The sequence below is a fragment of the Haliotis rufescens genome, unplaced genomic scaffold (genome assembly GCF_023055435.1).
Source record: "Haliotis rufescens isolate VD_foot unplaced genomic scaffold, xgHalRufe1.0.p SCAF_9, whole genome shotgun sequence".
Taxonomy (NCBI): domain Eukaryota; kingdom Metazoa; phylum Mollusca; class Gastropoda; order Lepetellida; family Haliotidae; genus Haliotis; species Haliotis rufescens.
Genome location: NW_025964383.1, coordinates 22,879,567 through 22,902,376, shown reverse-complemented (window position 1 = coordinate 22,902,376; position 22,810 = coordinate 22,879,567). Strand labels below are relative to the sequence as shown.

At 40.7% G+C, this 22,810-nt stretch overlaps 1 protein-coding gene across 2 annotated transcripts; it reads left to right on the top strand.

Moving 5' to 3' along the window:
* Window positions 1–109: 109 nt before the first annotated feature.
* On the top strand, window positions 110–19,784 carry LOC124120876 (solute carrier family 22 member 7-like). Of its 2 annotated transcripts, XM_046483770.2 has the most exons (8): window positions 8,382–9,436; window positions 10,468–10,889; window positions 12,503–12,742; window positions 13,796–13,930; window positions 17,268–17,350; window positions 18,099–18,210; window positions 18,914–18,986; window positions 19,462–19,784. In XM_046483770.2, exons 1-8 carry the CDS (start codon window positions 8,897–8,899, stop codon window positions 19,684–19,686), a joined length of 1,830 nt encoding a protein of 609 aa, XP_046339726.2. In that variant the 5' UTR covers window positions 8,382–8,896; the 3' UTR covers window positions 19,687–19,784. The 2 variants fall into 2 exon arrangements, with proteins under 2 accessions (XP_048247354.1, XP_046339726.2); XM_048391397.1 differs by lacking the exons at window positions 8,382–9,436; window positions 10,468–10,889 and adding an exon at window positions 110–302.
* Window positions 19,785–22,810: the final 3,026 nt, after the last annotated feature.

Below are 22,810 nucleotides of genomic sequence, written 5' to 3'. Positions count from 1 at the left end.
AGCTACGATTCCTATCGTAACTCTGACAGAGAACTCATTTGTGTTGGAGATAGAAAAGTGGGGTGTTTCCCCAATTACGTCACAGGGATTTCCCAGGCGCAGACGATAAACAACGAAATGGAAGGCCTACACGCACCAGAGGAGGTAAAAAACAAGAAGGCCCGCAAGGCTAATTGGACCGCCTCTGAGATGGAATTATTAGTCGCGGAGGTCAGTCTCAAATCCTCACTTCTCTTTGGAAGTTTCACAAACACCATCACAATGGCAAAAAAGAGGAAATGCTGGGAGGACATCACGGACAAGTAAGTGTCGGACCGATCCAAATGACAATATCACTTGGCTATGATGTATGAGTATGAGTATGATGGATATAATATGAGTAATCGTTCTCTTAATATTGTAAACACTGCGTATGTTTTGATTTGCTAAATAGTATAGATAATTGAAAAATCTAGGCCCAGTAATTTCTGAGCTTCGTCCCAGTGCGTGAATTGACTATCGTTGTAAGGAGCTTGAATTTCCTTATAGAACTCGGACAATTTCACACGGTATGAGGAGTTTAAATTAAGACACTGTATGGAGTTAATGCAAGGGAACCTACCCTTACTTTCTTATAAGCTCCGATTATCTCCCTTAGACCATTGTATTGATGGCGCGGCACGGCTTGCCGCCTTCACAATACCCCGACTGGCCGTGTCACGGGGTAAATCTTTCAACAACGTTTATAAACGTCTATATTAGAGCACGTACCCCTATCTTGATTGATTTTTTATTTCTGTACGTCTATTGGGATCATATAGGCAATGCTTCTGCTTCGTTACTGCCTCCTTTGAGCTACCTGTAAAGCCTCCCCAGCCTGCCTATAAATTGAGGGCTTGTACCTGCAGTGTTTCATTGTGGTTGAAGACACTGAACAACTCGAGCAGCTATAGATCTAATCTACATAGAAACATGATTTTCTGGGTTGAGGCGACCACTGAGCGTCCTGGCCAGTTTTTGATCGCTCAAAGGTGGCACAAAGGTCGCAGCCCTGTGTAAAGGGGCCTTGAGGACTTCAGTACAGTGTATCAGTTCATGTGTTTGCCATGGTAGGCCTAATTATATATGGCTTTTATGGATGCAGATCGAGGGATTTATTTAATTTGCGAATCTTCAAAGCAACCACAAACAATCAAACCATCAGAAACCACTTAGGGGGAGGAAACTTCATGATTATGTAGGACCATAATGTTATTTGAATTTGTTCATCACATGGTATTGAAAATGATAGCTATTCTTCTATTGTTGAAAATGTTAATACTCCTTTAAAGTTTTCTCATACACTAATAGGCTCAGGGTGTTGATATATTATTTGTAGATCAAATGTGACTACAATGGGTTCCTATTTTATCAAGGTTAAAATATTCTTTTTCACATCTGTCTGCATTTAAACCCATGGTTATGATGCAAAGTTATATATCTAGTATATCTCAGGAACTGAAACTGAATGTTTGTTATTATATTTAGGAGAATTATCCAAATTATAATAATGAGGTATCTATTCTACAGTGGGACTACATCAAATTTCATACCACAGTAGGTTTATCTCAATTTAGGAGATAAACCTACTGTGGTATGAAATTTGATGTAGTCCCACTGTAGAATAGATACCTCTTTACTATAATTTTGAACCGAGCGCTTTAGCGACGGCAACAACGCTTTGAAAACGGCGCTCTTTTGCAACGCGTAATAACACAGGTGCACAGGTCCGCAATCTTAGAACGTTCTGAAAAGTGGGTACAGGTAGTATATATGTAACAATTATTACTAAAGTTCAAGATTAAAAGACACCATAGTCGTGAGTAGTTCATAATAAGTGTTCAAAACACATAGTTTTTCAAACGAAGTTGACAAATAACACTCATAAATTAATCCAAAGAGAGATGTTTTAATTTCTATCAAACTGTTGCACACTGTGGACTGGCTGTCGTTTCTCGGAAATTTGTGAGAGAGGTCATTTCTTGGAAATCGAACATGCCAACATTTCTATTGTAGGGTGAGGTGACGTGAGGTGAAATTGGGTTTAACGTCGCGTCCAAGATTATTGCACTTATATAGCGACGTGCATGTGCGTGTGTGTGTGTTTGTGTGGCTGCTTGTACTAGTCCGGACTGATGCCGATTTATAGTGCTAGCCCGCAGTTTAACATGGATACCCCACTCAGACACAGTATACCGACGCCGAGCCGACCAGTCCTTGTTTTAGCCCCTTAATGCCGAGCGCCAGACAGGGTAACAACAAGTACCATCTTTAAACGTCTTTTGGTATGACGCGGCCGGGGATCGAACCCCGGACCTTCCGCTCTCCGGGCGGACGCTCTACCACTAGACCACGGAGGCGGTTCTATTGTAGGGGTGACGGGTAATAGAAAAAGGTTTTAAAATGCTAAACGAATATATTTCTACAGCAAACTTTATGAATTAACATTCTAATATACATTTAACATGTCTAAGAGTTATTAGTTAGATAGCAATTACCCCCAGTAAACAATAATAACATCAAAGTAAATGCCGAACTTGGATGTGGCAGAACTTGACCTACATCACGGTTACTCACACCTCACAGCTGTCAATGGCTGACAATCATGTGTTTAGTAACTGTTTACATTAACTAGATCAACAGTAGTTAGAAAAAGCAAGATGACAACCCCGATCTATGATGTGGTTCAACATTTACCTGTAGATTTACTGGGATTGATCGAGCCTGCGGGTACATCCATATGGTTACTAATGGAACTGAGTATGACTGAACAGCCGCTGTTTAGGCTGCAGACGAGCCGGATATTTTGAAACGAGGAATCTGCATGGTGTGACCTGTCAATTTCAAGATTTCACGGATCCAAAGCCAAATAGTGACAGAACTTAGACATTTCTGGTCCAGAAATAGTAGGTCGTGTATAATTTTCATAACTGTGCGTGTTCTGAAATGAATTTCATCAAGTTTGATAAGCTGTCACTTCAGCTGGGACATTGTTTTCGTGGACTTTCGAAGGAGAGTGTTTTCTGATGCACTTTCAAATCCCCTCCTGCCAAATTCTAACGGTGGTGGTTGACGGAGATGGCAATGGATATCGATCAGAAAAAGGTTTGTAAACACCATGTTGTCATGAATAAAATGTCTTCAAACACATTTTATTATGTTATATTTCACTTTCATTGTCGGTTGTTTCAATGATGAAATTACCTGTTCGTGGGTTTCAGAAAAAGTTAAAAAAAATATGAACAATTATTATTTTCTCAACAAAATTTATTAGATATCACTCTTTCACTTATTTTGAATGTGTGAATCTTTGAATTATACCTCCCCACCCTGAATTGAGAACGTCCTAACGTGTCCCGGTTGTCACTATATCTGCACTGCACTCTCTGTTATGGCTGCCAAAGAAATTGTTAACAGTAACAGTGCTGTTAAAGAATTGCAGGAAACCAGAAGACAACCCAGTACTGTGCGTGTGATGCTGTTCAACATTAACATGTTGACTATAACTATCCCTGCTGGTGTGATGTTTTTTCAAACAATTTATATAATGTTATATTTTACTTTAATTGTCGGTTGTTTCAATGAGGAAATAGCTTAAATTGTTCCGATTCCGGTCACCATAGAACATGTCTCTAACAGTTTCATAAACATTTCATTTATATGCAAAAGATATGCCTTCGTTAAATCTTTTAATGTCATCATCAAAGCAGTCAGGGTTGCGGCCTAGAACGCCCCAAACATCCGTGTCAAACTACCGTATTTCCTCTATTTGACACTACGCCGTCTATTAATTTCGCGAGAGCCCTTGCCTCGGCGTGTATTAGAGACCTGGCTGGTATTAGAGACCCAGCGTGTATTAGAGGAAATATAGATAAGTTTTACAGTTTATATTGGGTGATCGATCGGCAGCCATTTTCTGTGAATCGATATGTAGGCTATCTATGTATTCATACGCACGTTTTTGTGAAAAGGCTTAATATATTTGAAAGGGGTTTCCGTAGCAAAAGGGAAACCCCTTTCTAACCAATCAGAATCAAGCATTCATCAATGTCATGGTAGAATATGAGTTAACAATAAAGAATTTGTCAAGAATGTTACATTGAGATTGAATTTAAATGTGCATTGTGGAGGTACTATTTAACATATTGCGAATTGATTGTCATAGAGCATTAACCAAGTGTTGCATAAAAAGAAAATGTTACAATTAAAAAAGAATGAATAATAAAAAACACAATCGCAGCAGCACTCTGAAGAGGGACAAACATGCACTGCATGAAGTACAGGGGACATACTCTACAGCAGTATGCTGAAGGGGAACAAACGTGCACTGCATGGAGAATCGGGGACATACTCTGCAGCAACATCCTGAAGAGGAACAAACATGCACTGCATGGAGTATAGGGGACATACTCTGCAGCAGCATCCTGAAGGGGGACAAACATGCACTGCATGAAGTACAGGGGACATACTCTACAGCAGTATGCTGAAGGGGAACAAACGTGCACTGCATGGAGAATCGGGGACATACTCTGCAGCAACATCCTGAAGAGGAACAAACATGCACTGCATGGAGTATAGGGGACATACTCTGCAGCAGCATCCTGAAGAGGAACAAACATGCACTGCATGGAGTACAGGGGACATTCTCTGCAGCAGTATGCTGAAGGGGAACAAACATGCACTGCATGGAGTATCGGGGACATACTCTGCAGCAGCATCCTGAAAGGGAACAAACGTGCACTGCATGGAGTACAGGGGACACACTCTACAGCAGTATGCTGAAGGGGAACACACATGCACTGCATGGAGTATAGGGGACATACTCTGCAGCAGCATCCTGAAGGGGAACAAACGTGCACTGCATGGAGTATCGGGGATATACTCTGCATTAGCATTCTGAAGGGGGAACAGACTTGCACTGCATGGAGTATCGGGGACATACTCTGCAGCAACATCCTGAAGAGGAACAAACATGCACTGCATGGAGTATCGGGGACATACTCTGCAGCAACATCCTGAAGAGGAACAAACATGCACTGCATGGAGTATAGGGGACATACTCTGTAGCAGCACCCTGAAGGGGAACAAACATGTACTGCATGGAGTATAGGGTACATACTCTACAGCAGCATCCTGAAGGGGGACAGGCATGCATATGTTCATGGGACAGAGAAACTCGATGTCACGTGTCTTTGTTACAATCAAATATTTTAAAATCAAGTAAGTTCTTTTCAGGTGTTTCACATAAGTGTCAAGTTTCATGGTCAGATGAGATAGCACACGTGACATGTATTTTCATTATGTACACGGTTCTTTAAAATCAATCCACTGAATTAGATAAAAATGAGTAATCAGTCCACTTATTATCTGTTAATCCTTACTTACATTAATTAGGAATTTAACGTGCGCTTTCCGACATATGCGTATTTCGCGCACGGTTAATCCTTTGAACAATGTTGCTTTTATATCGGCACGTCACGCCCAGATATAGGTGTATTCCGCCTGCCTTAGTAAATCTACACAGGCAGACAGACAGATAGATTGTGAGCCACCCGTTAAGGGTTACGAGAGACAGCATAAATATACTAGTGTAAAAGGGACATATAAAAAGAATTAAAAATCAGGTTTTGGCTGTTAAATAGACATAATATTTTAAAAGTAAAATAACTTTATCAATATTACATAAGTCTAGGAAGTTGGGATAGCTAAAACTGACCTTTTCGTATAAACTTTCACGCAAATCATCGTACAAAAGGCGATCCAGCCATGCATGATATTTATTCTCAATACTTTTTTACACTGAAAACACACTTTCATTCACATTCATGTTCGTATTATACTATTATCTACACACAAGTATTCACAACATGTAATAGACGATTCAAATCATCTGCTGATTCTGAAGGGGAATAAGATCATGAGCACAAGCTAATGCTGCAATAGTAAATCATCAACACAAATACCAATATCAGTTTCAATTAGCTTGTCAAACAAATCATTAATAAAAAAGTTAAACAGAATTGGCGAGAGTAAACATCCTTGTTTTAAACCCCGATTAACATTAAACCAGGGTGTAAGCATACCATTTATACGTACACTGCATTTCACATTATCATAAAGATTGAAGTGCTAGAAACATTTTCCCTTTCACACTAATGTTACATAAATTCTCCCACAGCACACATCTGTTAATGCTATCATACGCTTTATGATGCCTTTTCTAAAACATTTTCTTGTTTCAATAAAATAACAAACAGGGTGAATATGATCCGTAGTTGATCTACGCTTCCGGAACCCAGTTTGCGCATCATTAAGAGCTCCTGTACTTTCAGCCCAAGATTACAGACGGTTATTTAAAATATTACAATATAATTTGTACATAGGATTGATGAGGTCAAACCTCTATACGATAATGGATCCGACGGATCTAAAGTAGAACACTTTGGTATGGGATTAATAACGCCCTTTAATCATTATGCAGGGTTTTTCCCTGTGCTAAAGCAGATATTAAAAATATTGTGCATAGCAAAAATAACATTTTGTGATTTACGACATTCCATCGGGATACCGTCAACACCAGGAGCCTTGCCACAGTGGCTTCTATCAACCGCTCTAGTTACTTCAAAAAGAGTAATTTTAGCGTCGAACAACACATGGGTGTCACCAGTGTCACTGTCACACTTAACATTCTGCGTCCTGACGTTACCTTTCAACAGTTTACAATATTCATTCTCCCACTTATCTATAGTACACCACTCCATTTCTCAGTCACGCTCAGTTACGTTTGCGTGCAAATCGACTCACGTCAGCTTGTGAGACCCAGCGGGCAGTGTTAGACAGCAGGAAGGAGCATTTACATTCCCTCGATAATGACACATGGCTTCTGTATAGCATCTTCTTATGGTTATTCAAAGTCTGAGACAATCAGAATACTACAATGGTTATTCTCAGAAACTGTCAAATTTTCAATTGACAAAAATGTCAAAATAGTTTTATTTTCAAAACACAATATTTTCATATTAAAAACTAAACATTTTAGCAGTACAAAACCCTGAAAATCAAACCTTAATTCTTATTGGCCTCTTTGTTTCTACAGTTTAGAAAACTAATCATAATTGGAATGTCCCTCCTAGCTCTTACCACAGACAAATCTGATATATATTCCAATCAATATTGTAACAACGCCTCCAATGAACACTAGTGATTTTTTTTGCACAGAATATACATTTCCACAGGGCTGTCGTAAAGATGTTTGTAAGTTTGAACAGGATTTTATCACCTGCCCCCTTGGCTCAGTGGAGAAAAAGTGGGTTGCCATATTAAACATGATATGTGAGACTGCAAGTTCGATTGTGAAGTTGTGAAACAAGGTGTGACTTTTAACCAATGAAAATTCAACATTACATGCATATTAAAAGGCTGCTCAGGCAAGGCAACTGTGCAACCTCCAAGCAGGTCTTACAATTCCAATGTAAAACATCTCAGCAGGTTTCACACGAAAGTAGTACCCCTTACAAGGTTGCATGGGATGGCAAGAAACCTACAGCAATATAGGCAAAGGTGGCAGTAGGTTCATAAGCAAACATTAGATATTTCCAAAACTTCTTAAAAACTAGGCCTGTCTATAAATCCTTAAAAAGTCGCCCAAAGCAGCAGCCCGTGTCCATATGAGATGCAGGGACATGAAGAGCCTTTAAACGCCGTTACACAGAATAAAGAAGTTCTTATCCAGAACAAGTTTGATGCCTGCACGTTAGGGGTGGTCTCTTCCCTTGGTCTGAACTATGTGAAATCTATTGATATACCTCATGCTCCCTGGGCAACGATATACAGAGGTCGAAGGCGGCCGGCTGCTACCTACAGAAACAATGCAGGGGGGGATCTTCTCATGTGACGACTTGTTCACCTACTATATGTCGACATTGTCATGAAAGGAATTGGTGATATTCCATTTAATGATTATAATTATACTTTGTCTATAGACAAATGAATCTACCCCGACTGCGCCCAGGGGCTTCCACGACATGTCTCCCCTCGGGAGTCACGGCTCAGGCCGTAGGAAGCCCTTCCTTATATGTTAACGTATTACTATCCATTGTTCTACCTCCATCAAAGCCGTGAGGACCCGGGATAGAATGGGTCTTCAGCAAACCATGCTTGTCTCACCGTGAAGACCCGGGGTAGAATAGGTCTTCAGAATACGTCACGCTTGCCCTAAAAGGCGACTATGCTTGTCGTAAGAGGCGACTATCGAGATCGCCTTGCGGACTTGCTTGATGCATGTCATCGATCCCAATTGTGTGGATCGATGCTCATGTTGTCAATCACTGGTTTGGTGATTGTCTAAATAGATCATCTGGATCCGCCCATACCCACGGAATATGTGCAAATTGGCGGCCAACGTTTTTTTTATGTGGACCTCGTATCACGCAGTCATTACATTTGGGAAATACTGTGCCTTCTTGCACTGTTCGCTGACATAGTGACATTCACATCGCCATGGTGGGCTTGTAACAAACATTATGATAACCTGTACCCACGCTGAGGTCGGTGCTCATAAACGGCACGACAAGCCGACACCGACTGTAATAGTTTACTTAAAATTAAGTTAGGGATCATTACTAATCTAAACGATATTGATCCCTGCTTTGGGCACTTCCAACACAGGTTACGTTCTTACTCCTGTACCACTTTTGTGAAAACAAATATTAATGAAATCATATTTGTCATGTTTTCTCTATGAGGATACCGGTCACGTCATTTAACCGGGGCGTGCAATATAGTTTGTTTCGGTTTAAAGACATACATTCAAGTATTCATTTTTTTTATTCATCCACGCTGGGTTGAATGAACGGGCATTGATGCACTGTTTGACTTCATGCACCATACAACGTTATACATAAAACATAGCTGTGCTATAAAAAGCCTCGAGCCTCGAGCCCCGGCCTTTTCATACAGTTCCCTTCCCCCTTCGAGCTGTAGGCAAGCATGCAGTCACGTGGTGCTGGGTTCAGTAATATTCAAGTCACTGATAGGTTGGCGTAAGGTGTCCCTATATTCCCTCTACCAACTGGATCCATCAGTGCAAGCCAAACAACGTACAACTTGGGACGGATTTCCTTCCGGAAAGACTTCTGTTTCTACTAACATGACACTTGAAGATCTCATCGAAGATATTGGGTCCTTTGGGCGTTTCCAGATACTGATAACTCTGATGGTTGGTTCCCCAAAGATGTTATTTGGGTGGAGCATGGTGATCCCCGTGGTGGCCGGGGTGGTCCCTGACTGGTGGTGCGTGTCGGAGGGTCAGGATCTCAACACCACCATGGGGAACTCGTCGGTGTACAAGCAGTGTCCTGTCGGCAACAATACCTGTATCAGGGTGTACTCGGATTCCATGGTAACAGCTGTCTCACAGGTATGTAAGGTGTAATGGGGTGAATGTGTGAACATGATTTATGTTAAATGTGAACCATTTATTTTAATCCCTTTTACTCCTCTCCCAACTGAAACGATGCCTAGATAAGACTGAATTATTCCCTGATTAACTTAATGCTAGTTCCCGGTGTTAACCAATACTACTTATTCCATCCATCCATCCATCCACATCCGTCCATCCATCCATCAAATCAATTTATTCATTCGGGGAGCTAATTGCCCACTTGTGTGAAGCGAGGCAACTCGCAGCCCAAACCTATGATTGTTAGTTGGATTTCAGGAATCGCCCTGAACATGATTCATTGTTGTCAGTATCACCCGGGCGTTCATGGGTATCAAGGGGGCACGGGTGGCCCAGTCGTCTAAGACGCCGCGATTCGCTGTGCAGGGTTGCGTCCCTTGGGCACACCAGAAACCTATGATTGTGGGTTCGAATCCCGGTTCGCCCCAATTATGTTTCTAGGTTTGTCAGCACCATACCCGTGCTCGTGGGTTTCATCGAAGTGGTAAACGTCAAAGACCTGCATCACTTCGGGCTTTCCTCCCACATTAAGCTGACACGCCGTGATATAACTGGAATAGTGTTAAAAGCGGCGTTAAAGCCAACTCAATCACTCACTCATGAATGAGTATCAAAAACTCATAAACGTACAAGAGATATAACATTGGGCTTTCCTCCAAATATCAGCAGACGTACCGTGACATAACCGAAAAACCGTGGAATGAAACTCAAATCACCCATCCAGTTTTAAGTTACCCATATTATATGAAAACTCGTATTACCTCACGAGGTTATGGTAGTGACTGTAAATGTAAACGTTTAGTCAATTATTAATTTATTTTTTAGCATTAGGATTTGAGTTTGCTTTTAATAAGTTGCTTTGAGGATGCATATCAAGATACGTTCTCATCCCCACGGCTGTTGCACAAAGCCCTTTGTATCAACATTCTTGATCTTCCTGATATTATTCCAGACAGCTTTTTCACCACATGCTATGTATGTCCTTCCAGTGGGACCTGGTCTGTGAGAAGGGACAGGTCAGCAAGACCATCATATCCCTCCAGATGACCGGTGTCATGGTGGGCGTGGCCTTGGCGGGACAGATCTCGGACACATTTGGACGAAAGAAAATTTTCTTCCTGAACATGGGACTTCATTCAGTCTTTTGTTTCATCGGAGCACTTTCTGTATCCTGGCAGATGTACGCCGCCGTACGTTTCCTGGTTGGCATGACTATTGGGGCCTTTTTAGGAACTAGCATCCCCCATTTGATGGAGTTCATGGGTTGCAAATGGAGAGCGGTTGTGACTGCTTTACCGTTTTGGCCTGTCGGTGTGACCTTGTTTGCCTGCTTTGGATATCTGATTCCTAACTGGAGATACCTTCATGTCGCCAGTGGAGTTTTATCTGCACCATATTTATTAGGATGGTTGTAAGTATAATGTTATTAATTGTTAAATGCTCTGTCCTGGGTAACAACTCATGCTTGCACATTTGACTAACCACATCTACATTGCTGTACACTACGATCTATGTTTACATGTTAAAAGTAAACTGAGACATTATCGCACCATGCAAGAACACAGTATTTCTCACATTTATGCATGCCATGTAATAAACGTGAAATTCTAGGTCCATATGTCAAACGTTTGAAATATACGTATCATTGACATCAACCTCGCACATATTGCGCGGGACTAAAATAAAGTAAAAGCGAGAGAATGTGTTCATGAATCACTATCAAATAGTTATGATGTTCCCGAAAAGGCGAGCGTATCCTGCCCCACCAGTGGCACCTGTGACACACACACACGCAAAGGAAAGTCAATTGTTCACCTGAATAAACACGGGAACATATGATACAAGCCAAAGAAGGGAAATGATCGGACATCATTTTTGTCATTCATGCGTCAAATTTGGAAATTTGAAAGTTTTACTGGGGGGCACGGGTGGCCCAGTCGCCGCGATTCGCTGGGCAGAGTTGCGTCCCTTAGGCACGCCAGAAACCTAGGATTGTGGGTTCGAATCCCGGTTCGCCCCAATTATGTTTCTAGGTTTGTCAGCACCATACCCGTCCTCGTGGGTTTCACCGAAGTGGTAAACGTCTGAGACCTGCATCACTTCGTGCTTTCCTCCCACATTAAGCTGACTGGAATACTGTTAAAAGCGGCGTTAAACCCAACTCACTCACTCACTGAAAGTTTTACTGAGGCCTTGAATGTCGTAACCTTCATCAAACAACTTCTGAGTAAGAGTCGTATGACGCATTTTGAAATTTTGGAAGAAAAACCATTCTCGATTGTATCCAAAAGTTTTCACAACTGCACTCGAGCATGCTATTTCTATCAAAATTACATGCCCTGTCTACCAAGGTGTTAAAGAACGTTGTACGACTCTTGTTCAAAAGTTGTTTGATAATGGTTACAACACTGAAGGCCTCAGTAAAGCTTTCAAAATGTTTTACGGTAGACATGTGGAGAACAAATTTGACGCTTCAGTGACAAAATGATGTCGGATGCAATCCTATATTTTGACTTGTACCATATGTTCCCGTCAAAGTGATTCATAACACATAATCAGCGTTTATTTATGAATAGTTTCCTCAAGCCTCTCTATAACATCTGTGTGAAATTTGGGGATCAGGCATTTAGGCAAGAAGTGGGCATCTCCATTGTCACCAATTAATGGCTCCCCTCTTTGAACATGAAAGAGATTAGTCGGTCTCTTATACTTTTAGTTCAGGTTGGTAGATCAATGGATTGGAATGGACTTAAAATTGTTAACGATGTGATCCACAATTTTGTTTTAAAATAGCTTCTATTTCAGTCATTTGAGAGAAAAAAACCTTTTCTCTGCAGCATATCGGTTTCAAAGGAATCTATTGACATTAAGCTATGGAACTGTTATATGAACTTATATTGTTTCAAATTGTATGACGTTTCAGGGCTACTCCTTGTACCCTCATCAGGTGTTATAGTGTTGAGTTAATATACAAGCAGATAAGAGTAAATTTTAAAAATAAATTGTATTTTTTGTTTGATTCAGCTTTGTCCCTGAGAGCATGCGCTGGTTGACTGTAAAAGGTCGTTTGGATGAGGCTGAGGCTGTTGTCGATCTCATTGCTCGACACAACCGACGTCCGAAACCAGAGAACACCAGGACGAGGCTTGAAGAGGTGGCTAAGAAAGAGTTGGCTCAACAGGAGAAACAAAAAAAATACACATATCTAGATACCTTTCACGGATGGAAGATGGCAAAAAAGTCCATACTATGTGCATTCATTTGGTACGGACAAAACACCTTAACTGTAAAGTTTTGGAAATATTTCATTTTGTGCGTAATATAGGATACTGACGGTAGTATGAAATTAAAGGAAACACTTAAATGAGATTTTATAAAGATTTTAGTGAGTGAGGTTTTACGCCGCTTTTAGCAATATTCCAGCAATATCACGGCGGGGGACACCAGAAATGGGCTTCACACATTGTGCCCATGTCGGGAATCGAACCCGGGTCTTAGGCGTGACGAGCTAACGCTTTAACCACTAGGCTACCCGACCGCCCCTATAAAGATTTTAAGAAACCAACATTTAAAAGTTTAGTAGGTCATAATCACAGTAAACACTGTATAACTGGAACTCCACTAACACTATTTTCGACGTTTTGTGGCTTTGAAATGTATATATAAAGTTTCTCAAAATCAAGTTGTTGTTGGTTGGTTGGTTGTTGTTTAACGCCGCGCTCAGCAATAATCCAGCTATATGACGGCGGTCTGTATATAACCGAGTCTGAACCAGACAATCCAGTGATTGAGCATCGATCCACACAATTCAGATACGATGACATGCATCAACCAAGTCCGCGAGCCTGACCACCCGATCCCCTAAGTCGCCTCTTACGACAAGCATAGTCGCCTTTTAGGGCAAGCCTGGGTTACTGAAGACCAATTGTACCCCGGATGTTCACAGGTCCCATATCAATCAACAGTGATTAAGCGAGTGGCCCATTTGATTCTTTAATTCGATATAAATAACAAGCACACAATCGATTCATGTAACAGGTAACAGTTCACTGGTTTTTTTTTCACCCAAGCAGCCATTGTAACCATCCCATCCACAATTTGGTCACCGCTTATTGCTGCCTTATGGTACAGACCACCCATTTTTATAATGGAGAATGTGTAAGCTGAACTAAACAATTCAATACGTTCGTTTGTATTACAAGTTAACAGCGGTAAACTAACAGATCATGGCGTATTTGTTGTCCTCTATAAGATCATTAGCGTGTGACTTGTTTACTGTGTATGACACGTCAATGGGAAAATGTATCTCGTACCCAGGTTCACCTGTTCTGTGACGTACTATGGAGTGACGTTCGGCGTCCACAGTCTTTCCGGTAACCTTTTCCTCAACATCGTTCTCCTCGAACTGGTGGAAATTCCAGGCTACGTCTCAACCTTCTGGCTCAACAACAAGTAAGACACGTCGGTTACATCTTAATGTGGGGGACCGCCTCCGTGGTCTAGTGGTAGAGCGTCCGCCCGGAGAGCGGAAGGTCCGGGGTTCGATCCCCGGCCGCGTCATACCCAAAGACGTTAAAAGATGGTACTTGTTGTTACCTTGTCTGGCGCTCGGCATTAAGGGGCTAAAACAAGGACTGGTCGGCTCGGAGTCAGTATACTGTGTCTGAGTGGGATATTCATGTTAAACTTCGGCATGGTATCTCATTGAGCCAGCATTATAAATATACAAGTACAGCAGTAGTAGTACAAGCAGCCACACGCACACATACACGTACATGCACGTCGCTATATAAGTGCAATAATCTTGGACGCGACGTTAAACCCCATTTCACCTTAATATGGTGAGGTGAATTTCACCAGAATGATAAACGTCAATGAAAGAGAATACCACCCTCCTGTCTTTTGATATCAAATACGTATATCAAGACGAGTTGATAAAAGTGGAAAAACTCCGAGGCTTCCACTTTTATCAACGAGTGTTATTTGATATCAAGATACACCAGGGTGAGATTTTATATATCTTCCAACATCATTCTTCCAAATTATTCAGTTTGTAGACAATAAAAAGCAGTGTCTTAAGTGTAATAAGTACTGCTAACAGCTTCAATAGCCATAAGTGATGTCATTTGATTGTGACGTCATGGTCATTACAGCAATATCTACATTGTAGATATAGCTTGATCACACCCAAGCGATATCTCCTGTGGGAGCCAGTTTTGGATGATAAACGTCAATGTCATTTGTGGCTTTTTCTCTACTGTTATATATGAAACTATACTGTCCAAAGCAGCGTTAATCACGACTAACTCCCTACCACCTCTCTTAGTATACTGCATTATTGGATGATATGAAGTCAGCCTGTACAGTGTTACTGGGTTATATGAGTCTCCAAGAGCACCGGTTGGTGCCCTGGGTTTGGTAGCTCTGCCACGTTCAGTTTTGTAGGGAGATTATTACATAACGTACATAAGCTCCATTGCCGCCGTGAGGTGGCTCATAAGCTCGTCCTTCGGGACACGGATTCTGGCATCGACGTTAACGTATCTGCTGCATTGTCCAGGTTCCTCCTTCTTATTGAGACAATACTTCTACTTGTCTAAATCATGAACACGCTCTCTCTTATGAAACTAGCGCGTATCTGAGCAGCTGCCATACTTGTGCAAGTAAATAATGACAGTTGTTGATCTAGGTCTTTAAGAGGTCGACTTCTGCATTAGCAATTTTGGCAGAGCTGCATATGACATATTTGTGTGAGTAGAGTGCACATAATCTACTGGGATTTTAAGCATTGATAAGCTTTCTGTTTGGGGAGGGATAAGATTTCGATTTTCGTATTGACAATGTTTGATTTATGATTTTGAAAGAATTTCTTTGGCTGCTGTTTGTATACCTTCTTCCCTACATCTTTCTGAAATAGAGGAAGCTTGGCCTCCGCTATGGGATCTTTGGCTTTAGGACATCTAGGACAGATATTGTATCTTATTGCAATTCTTGTTTTAACTGAGCCCGGGTCATGGTCTTGATATTCCAGTAACCAGAGGGCAATGGATTCCGACTGATTGGGAGGTAATGGGGTTATACGCCGAATGTTCGCTGAAGCTGAATAGAGAACATTAGGTATTAGATGTTAGATAAATAAAGTTTACAGAAAAGTCTTGATGTAGTTTCAACTATGATGTGTGTTAGATTAAACCATTGGGTAATTGACCTGGAATTTGCAGGTTTCAAAAATGTAGTTTCATCCAGCTGACCAAACTGGTCACATCAACTTTCCTAACCATCTCTAATTATAACAACCACTCACTGTTTTGTGACTCCGCCTACCACAAACTAGACCCACATTATGGGTTAGTTAATCAAGATGTCTAAGAACACATTATATATCTGTAAACGACAATTACATGGGTAGATACGGGTTGCTTCTCGATAGAGGATAAAATAGTAATACACAATTCTTTATCCAGCTGATTTAATATAAGAAAATGGATATCCATTATTGTCAGATTAGTGAGTGAATTGGGTTTAACGCCGCTTTTAAAATTAGTCAAGTTATATCACGGCGTGTCAGCTTAATGTGGGAGGCAAGCCCGAAGTGATGCAGGTCTCAGACGTTTACCACTTCGGTGAAACCCACGAGTCAAACCACGAGCACGGGTATGGTGCTGACAAACCTAGAAACATAATCGGGGCGAACCGGGATTCGAACCCACAATCATAGGTTTTTGGCGTGCCCAAGGGACACAACTCTGCACAGCGAATCGCGGCGTCTTAGGCGACTGGGCCAGCCACGCCCCCTTGTCAGAGTAGTTTAAGCACATTATTTATATGAAAGTAATGCATTCATGTTAACCCTGGCGTTAACAAAAGTAACAGAGTAGTCAGAGTGTCGTCTCGTGTTATGTGGAAATTGAGATAGTTGTAAGTGTATTTGTAGTGATTGTCAGTGGCGGCAAATGTCTGATACGCTAATAAAATGTCGATTGCTGTAACAAGATTGAAACCGAAAGTGTGACATTGGTTGTTGATAAACATCATCGTCTTGATCATTTGAGACGTTTGGGGAAGGTTGGTTGGTTGGTTTGTTGTTTAACGCCGCACTCAGCAGTATTCCAGCTATATGACGGCTTTCTGTAAATAATCGAGTCTGGACCAGACAATCCAGTGATTGACATCATAAGCATCGATCCACGCAATTGGGATCGATTTCATGCATCAGCGAAGTCAGCGAGCCTCACCACCCGATCCCGTTAGTCGCCTTTTACGACAAGCATAGTCGCCTTTTACGGCAAGCATGGGTTGCTGAAGACCTATTCTACCCCAGGTCTTCACTGGTCTTTTGGGGAAGGTACAGTTTCCTGATGGCTGGCTGTATTTATATAAGAGCGACAAGATGGCAATTGGAGGGCTTCACGACCTAACTTGCGCCTTATCTACCTGCGGTCGGGATGCCTGTCTCAAAACACCAAATTCCCGCCAGCTTACTACACTCGCCCAGATTCACCATCAACAGTTACAATATTCGGGACATTTGTGAGTGTTCTAACATATAATAGGGCTTGTTCCTTATTGCTGCTGCCATTGCTTGGACCCATTGTGTTTTCTTTTGCGTTTGTAAAACTAAAACTGTACTATACCTATATATAACCTATATCTTGGTTAATCTTTTCCATCTGAGTTTGGAAATCACCTCGTTACTTTAGCCCTAATGGCTAAATGGTAATAGAAATTCCATAGCAACAACGACTACCATTATTTCGAGACGTTATATTACAACATTTACACTCTACAGGCTCGGCAGAAAATGGTCGGCTTTCGGCTTCTTGTTGCTAGCAGGAGTTGCAATGTGCGGGTCCCTCGGGGTCTATTTGGCGTGTAAGTAGACCCTTCCTCATCCCGCACATGATGGTACGGATTGATGCGGATGCTTGTAATCGCAGATTTAATATTAGAATTAATTTTATGTTATGAGTGAGTGAGTGGGTTGGGTTTAACGCCGCTTTTAAAATTAGTCAAGTTATATCACGGCGTGTCAGCTAAGTGTGGGAGGAAACATCGAAGTGATGAAGGTCTCAGACGTTTACCACTTCGGTGAAACCCACGAACACGGGTATGGTGCTGACAAACCATAAACATAATCAGGGCAACCGGGATTCGAACCCACAATCATAGGTTTCTGGCGTGCCCAAGGGACGCAACTCTGCACAGCGAATCGCGGCGCCTAGGACGATTGGGCCACCCGTGCCCTCAATTTTATTTTATGAAAAACCCTCTTATTCTGGTTAAAGATGACTTTTCCAAGTAATGAACAGCAAATTGTAACGTCAACTTAATGTGGGTAGACAAACACAATTGATGCAGGTCTTAGCCCTAAACAGGTAGGGGGCAACAGTAAGCTTACAGCTATTTCATCCTGATTACATCATATATCATATCCCATTCCAGATTTCTTCAGAGCTGCAGACCTGCAAGTTAATCCAATGTGTATCATGTGAAAATCATATGTACACAGGCATATCTTCTTTCATCACTTCCGACTTTCCCCCAACATGAGCCGCCTCGCCGTTATACATCGGAACAACTGTGCATACCTCCAACTAATTCATCCATTTTATCATTTAAGCCGAGAGAGGAATTATAGTCAATGTTTTGGCCCTGGTTGGAAGATTCGGAATTGGCGGCGGATGGGTGGTCATGTACCTATTCACTAACGAGATATACCCAACTGTTATCAGGTATGTGAATTTTGTTTTCTTTAATTAGGAGAACTACATCATCAGTGCAAGTCCTGTGAGAAGAGCATGATATTAAGTGAGAGTTGTTCATTCATGCTTCAAGGCGTTACATTTCGTTTTTAGACCCGTGAAGATTCCGGGGTAGAAGAGTTCTTCAGCAACCCATGCATGCCGTAAAAGGTGATTATGCTTGTCGTAAAAGGCGATAAATGGATCGGGTGGTCAGGCTCGCTGACTTGGTTGATGCATGAAATCGATCCCAATTGCGTTGATCGATGCTCATGATATTAATCAATGGATTGTCTGGTCCAGACTCGATTATTTACAGACCGCCGTCATATAGCTGGAATATTGCTGAGTGCGGCGTTAAATAACAAACCAACCAACCAACATTTCGATTTTAAATGTGAACTAAATTTCTATACAGGGTGAGGCGGAAAGGTTATCTGACAATAGTAATCTGGTCACTCGTCATACAGGAAGAGATAATCTGTGTTTTCACATATGCACTGCAGTTGCTTGGATACTCCTTTAATAACATCTCCATATAGAAGTCTATGATATTATTTGTTAACGGATCCAACATTTCAAAGATGGGTAGTCTAATTTGAACTTTTTTCATCATGCGGTATTTGTGTGGGAATTTATTTTCCCATGTTATTTTGGAAACATGGTGAATCATATTGTCTCCTCCAATTGACAGGTCTCTTGGATTCGGCGTGTGCCAGATAGCATCAAGGATAGGAGGAGTTGTTGCGCCAATGTTGCTGCTAATGGTAATACACCAGATCACATCGTCAACACAAAGCGAACTGTGGTACTCCCCGGTTATATAAACACGTGAAACAATGTCAGACAGTGTTTTCCTGTTAACAAGAAAAGTAAAAACAAAACGATCAAATTACGATTTTAATTATAAACTACACGGAGAGCGTTTTGAAATCTAATTCAAGAGTTTGTCCCAGAAGATATTAGCATTCCATGGATTGCTTTTAAAAAGGCGATACCAATTTATTCTGCCATTTTCAGGTTGCTGTTTGGGATAGAATATCCGCAAAATAACGAATCAATGAACCAAAGTGTATTTCGTATGTCAAACATTGGCACTTTCCTGAATAATCATTCGTTCTCGAGATGACCATTCACATGAAAGGTTTAATTCTATTATACCAACAGTGCTACACAGGACGTGCATGTATGAAATAGTTGATGCTGAAACATACATTTCTCATATAAATATTCGTTTGACAGGATGAAAACAACATACTGGTACCATTTATCGTGATGGGAGGCATGCTAATGATCAGCTGTGTATGTCTGGTTTTACTTCCGGAAACTAAAGACACGCCCCTCCAGGACACATTTAAACATCCGGGTACCCGAGATCAAAGGTCAGAGGCAGAGACCTTTGACGTAACAGGAGCCCAGTGTAGAGACAACAGCGAAAGGGAGAAATCTGACGTAACAGTGATATAATTCCTAACTTGTTAATTCCTAACTCTCCTATTAGGGAAGGTTGACTTAACACGAGTTCATTCGTGTTTGTATCTCTATATTAAAATTAATTCCTTCTTTGTATTGTTTTATTTGTCGGAATTGCCATTTTGATATTAACATTCACATATAAGGAAGTCGAATATAGATTTGAGCGAGTGACTATGGTTTTACGCCGCTTTTAGGTTACACACAACCAAATGTTTTCCCATAGACTTCTATAGTAACGTTATGATTTTTTTTTAAATAACTAAGCATTCAACAGCTATTACCTGTACGTGTGTGCACAGTTTGGCCTTAGAGCAGCAATAAAAAAAATAAAAATGACTAGCTTACCCAGCTCCTTTTCCGAGTACCGGAAGCTAAACACACCACCCCCAGTTTCGCACCAAATGTCACCTACTTGAAAATAGCTGTGGTCACATTCAGCATAAGTCATCATGTTGAAAAAGACAGTACTAAATATAGAAGAACATGGTCAGTTTTAATAACTGGATGGATGTACATTTGAAAGACATAAAAATCTTACAGAATATCCTCCAATCACAGCCTGCAGATATCTCTCGATCTGCACTGAAGGCTCCCTACGAAAACCGCACTCTCCAAACTGGTACTGATTTGGTGTAGTAGAACCTGTAGACAAATCAGAATATATTTGCACTTGTCAAATCTGTGATTTATATATTGTATATATATGTAGCTTCTCAGAAAAAAAATGGAAATTGGATTAAACTTCACTACTTGTTCCTATCCAGCATGTCTATATGGCACCAGAATACATAGTTTTGATGCACAGAAAGAGTTGTGAGAGTTTAATGGTGTACACTTCATCAATGTTTTACAAAAGGTATTTCTGTATTAATAAAGAAGTTTTTACCTTCATGCACTGACCATGGAAGTTCATTTATATTTCATAAAAGATGGTGGTCAGGGGTCAATTCTATAAATGATTGAGGCTGCATAGATCATATCACCCTAAAATATTTTTTCGACTAAAAAAATTGAACAAATCTTTAAACCTCAAAACCAGTTACAATACATATTTAAAATTGAGTAGTGGTCTGTTGTTTGCCTTCCTTTGCTGACATCATCAGAACATAGCAGAGTCTGCTACATTCATGGAATATGGTTTTGACACTCATGACATGATGCGATTGATATTGTTTGAGATTGCTCGAACTTACACCATCCATTGTTTATATAATTAAACACTCAAATGGCTGTCAGCATTTGGTAAATCATCTATGGAGGGGCTATCACAAATGTTTGTGCTTTCATATACTCCAAAAATCAAAAGTATAATCCTCTATGATATAGGCTGATGACATAAGTACACATGGAAAGGAATCAGAAAAAAATCTCAAAATTGGACAGTGAGCATGGAATTCAGGCCAACAATAAGCAAGGGACACATTAAGCAGCTTTAAAGTCATCATATATGTAAGCCTGGATAATGAACTTTACCAGAAAATAGGAAGTAAAGGGGTGCATTGTTAACAGCAATCTCAAATGCTGACCAGTGAACCATACCGCCTATTAAAGCCGAGAAATTGAAATGGACCCTCAAGTAGAAAAAAGCTTTTTGAAACCACAACATGGAAGGAAATTACACTTAACTCTATTGATTTATTTAGTTAAGACTTTAAAATACTCACAGGACATCAAACATTCTTACTGTTTAATGTTTCAAGGTGGCTAAACTTGCTTATTTCAGTTATTTGCCAGTTTCAATGAAACAAAGTTAAAATTCCATATAATTATGAAAATGTACAGCTTATCCTGACATAAATGTAATTCTTTTTATTCACAATTAACAGTGTCATGCAATACCAGCTTAAAATAGTGTTTCTCTCCAATAATTTATGGGTTTATAGGGGAATGAAAGATACAATGCATTTTACTAAACAGGGGAGATAATTTAGTTTTGTCGAACACTATCACATTCTTTACAGATGATTTCAGAACCATAATGTTACATTCCAAAAGAGCCAGTGGATATTATTTTCATCTAAGCAGGTTCTGGGACTGGTGTATAGCCCTTACTTCATGTTTGCAAACTAAAAAACTGCACAGTGAGGCATTAAGGGAGCACTGTCAGAAATGTCTAGTGCATGAGGGGGATCTTATTATGGCACTTGATAGTGAGCAACAGAGGGGCCTCAAGTGGACTGGGGTTCTTAAATGTACTTACTGTACCTACATGTCCAAGTTCCACAACTTCTACAAGGTAATGAAGCGCAGCGAGGCAAAACAAGGGTTGTCGATCACACACTGCCAACACCGGACTTCGGATCAGCTTCTCCAAATGCCAAATTCGATGTCGAAACTCCTACTTCTTCTGCATGAGTGCACATATACCTCCCCAGTCAACATCAGGCATGTGAAAAGCTGAAAAAAGTGTTCAGACAATATCAAATGGCAAACCAGTTTGGATATAACAGCCAGGAGTCAGTTCTTGAGGGGACAAAATAATTATTTGAAAGTTATATGAGTGAAAAATAAGTCTGTTTTAAGAAACTTAATAGAAAAATAGCATCATTCATTCACACAAGAGCACCTAACAGAAAGACATATTGGTATGCTACATTGTTTACTATAAATAAGGGGATGTTTGACATATTCTGCTGTCAGCAGTGTACATGCTTCATATTCAAGATAACGGCATCGCGTAACTTGACTGGCAAGCGATTGACACAAGGCAGAAATTGTTGTGGCAGTGGTGACTTTATCCTAATTTGTTGTCAAATTCATCAGTTTCAACAAATTCAGAAGGCAGGAGGAGGGCTTGTTGGACAGAGGTACCCTGGGGGGTTCGTGCTGAGTTCGACCACAATACGAAGCAACATTCATTTCCAGCCCATCCAAATGCTCCATTCAACCCAAAATGTCCCCAACTTCACTGTCATTATTTTTAAATTTGCCTCCATGGTGTATCCATGGTGAAATATAAACAGAAAAGCATGTAAAGTATGAATTACTGAAATGTGCACTCACCCTACAGGTTACACACAACCAAATGTTTTCCCATAGACTTCTATAGTAACGTTATGATTTTTTTTTAAATAACTAAGCATTCAACAGCTATTACCTGTACGTGTGTGCACAG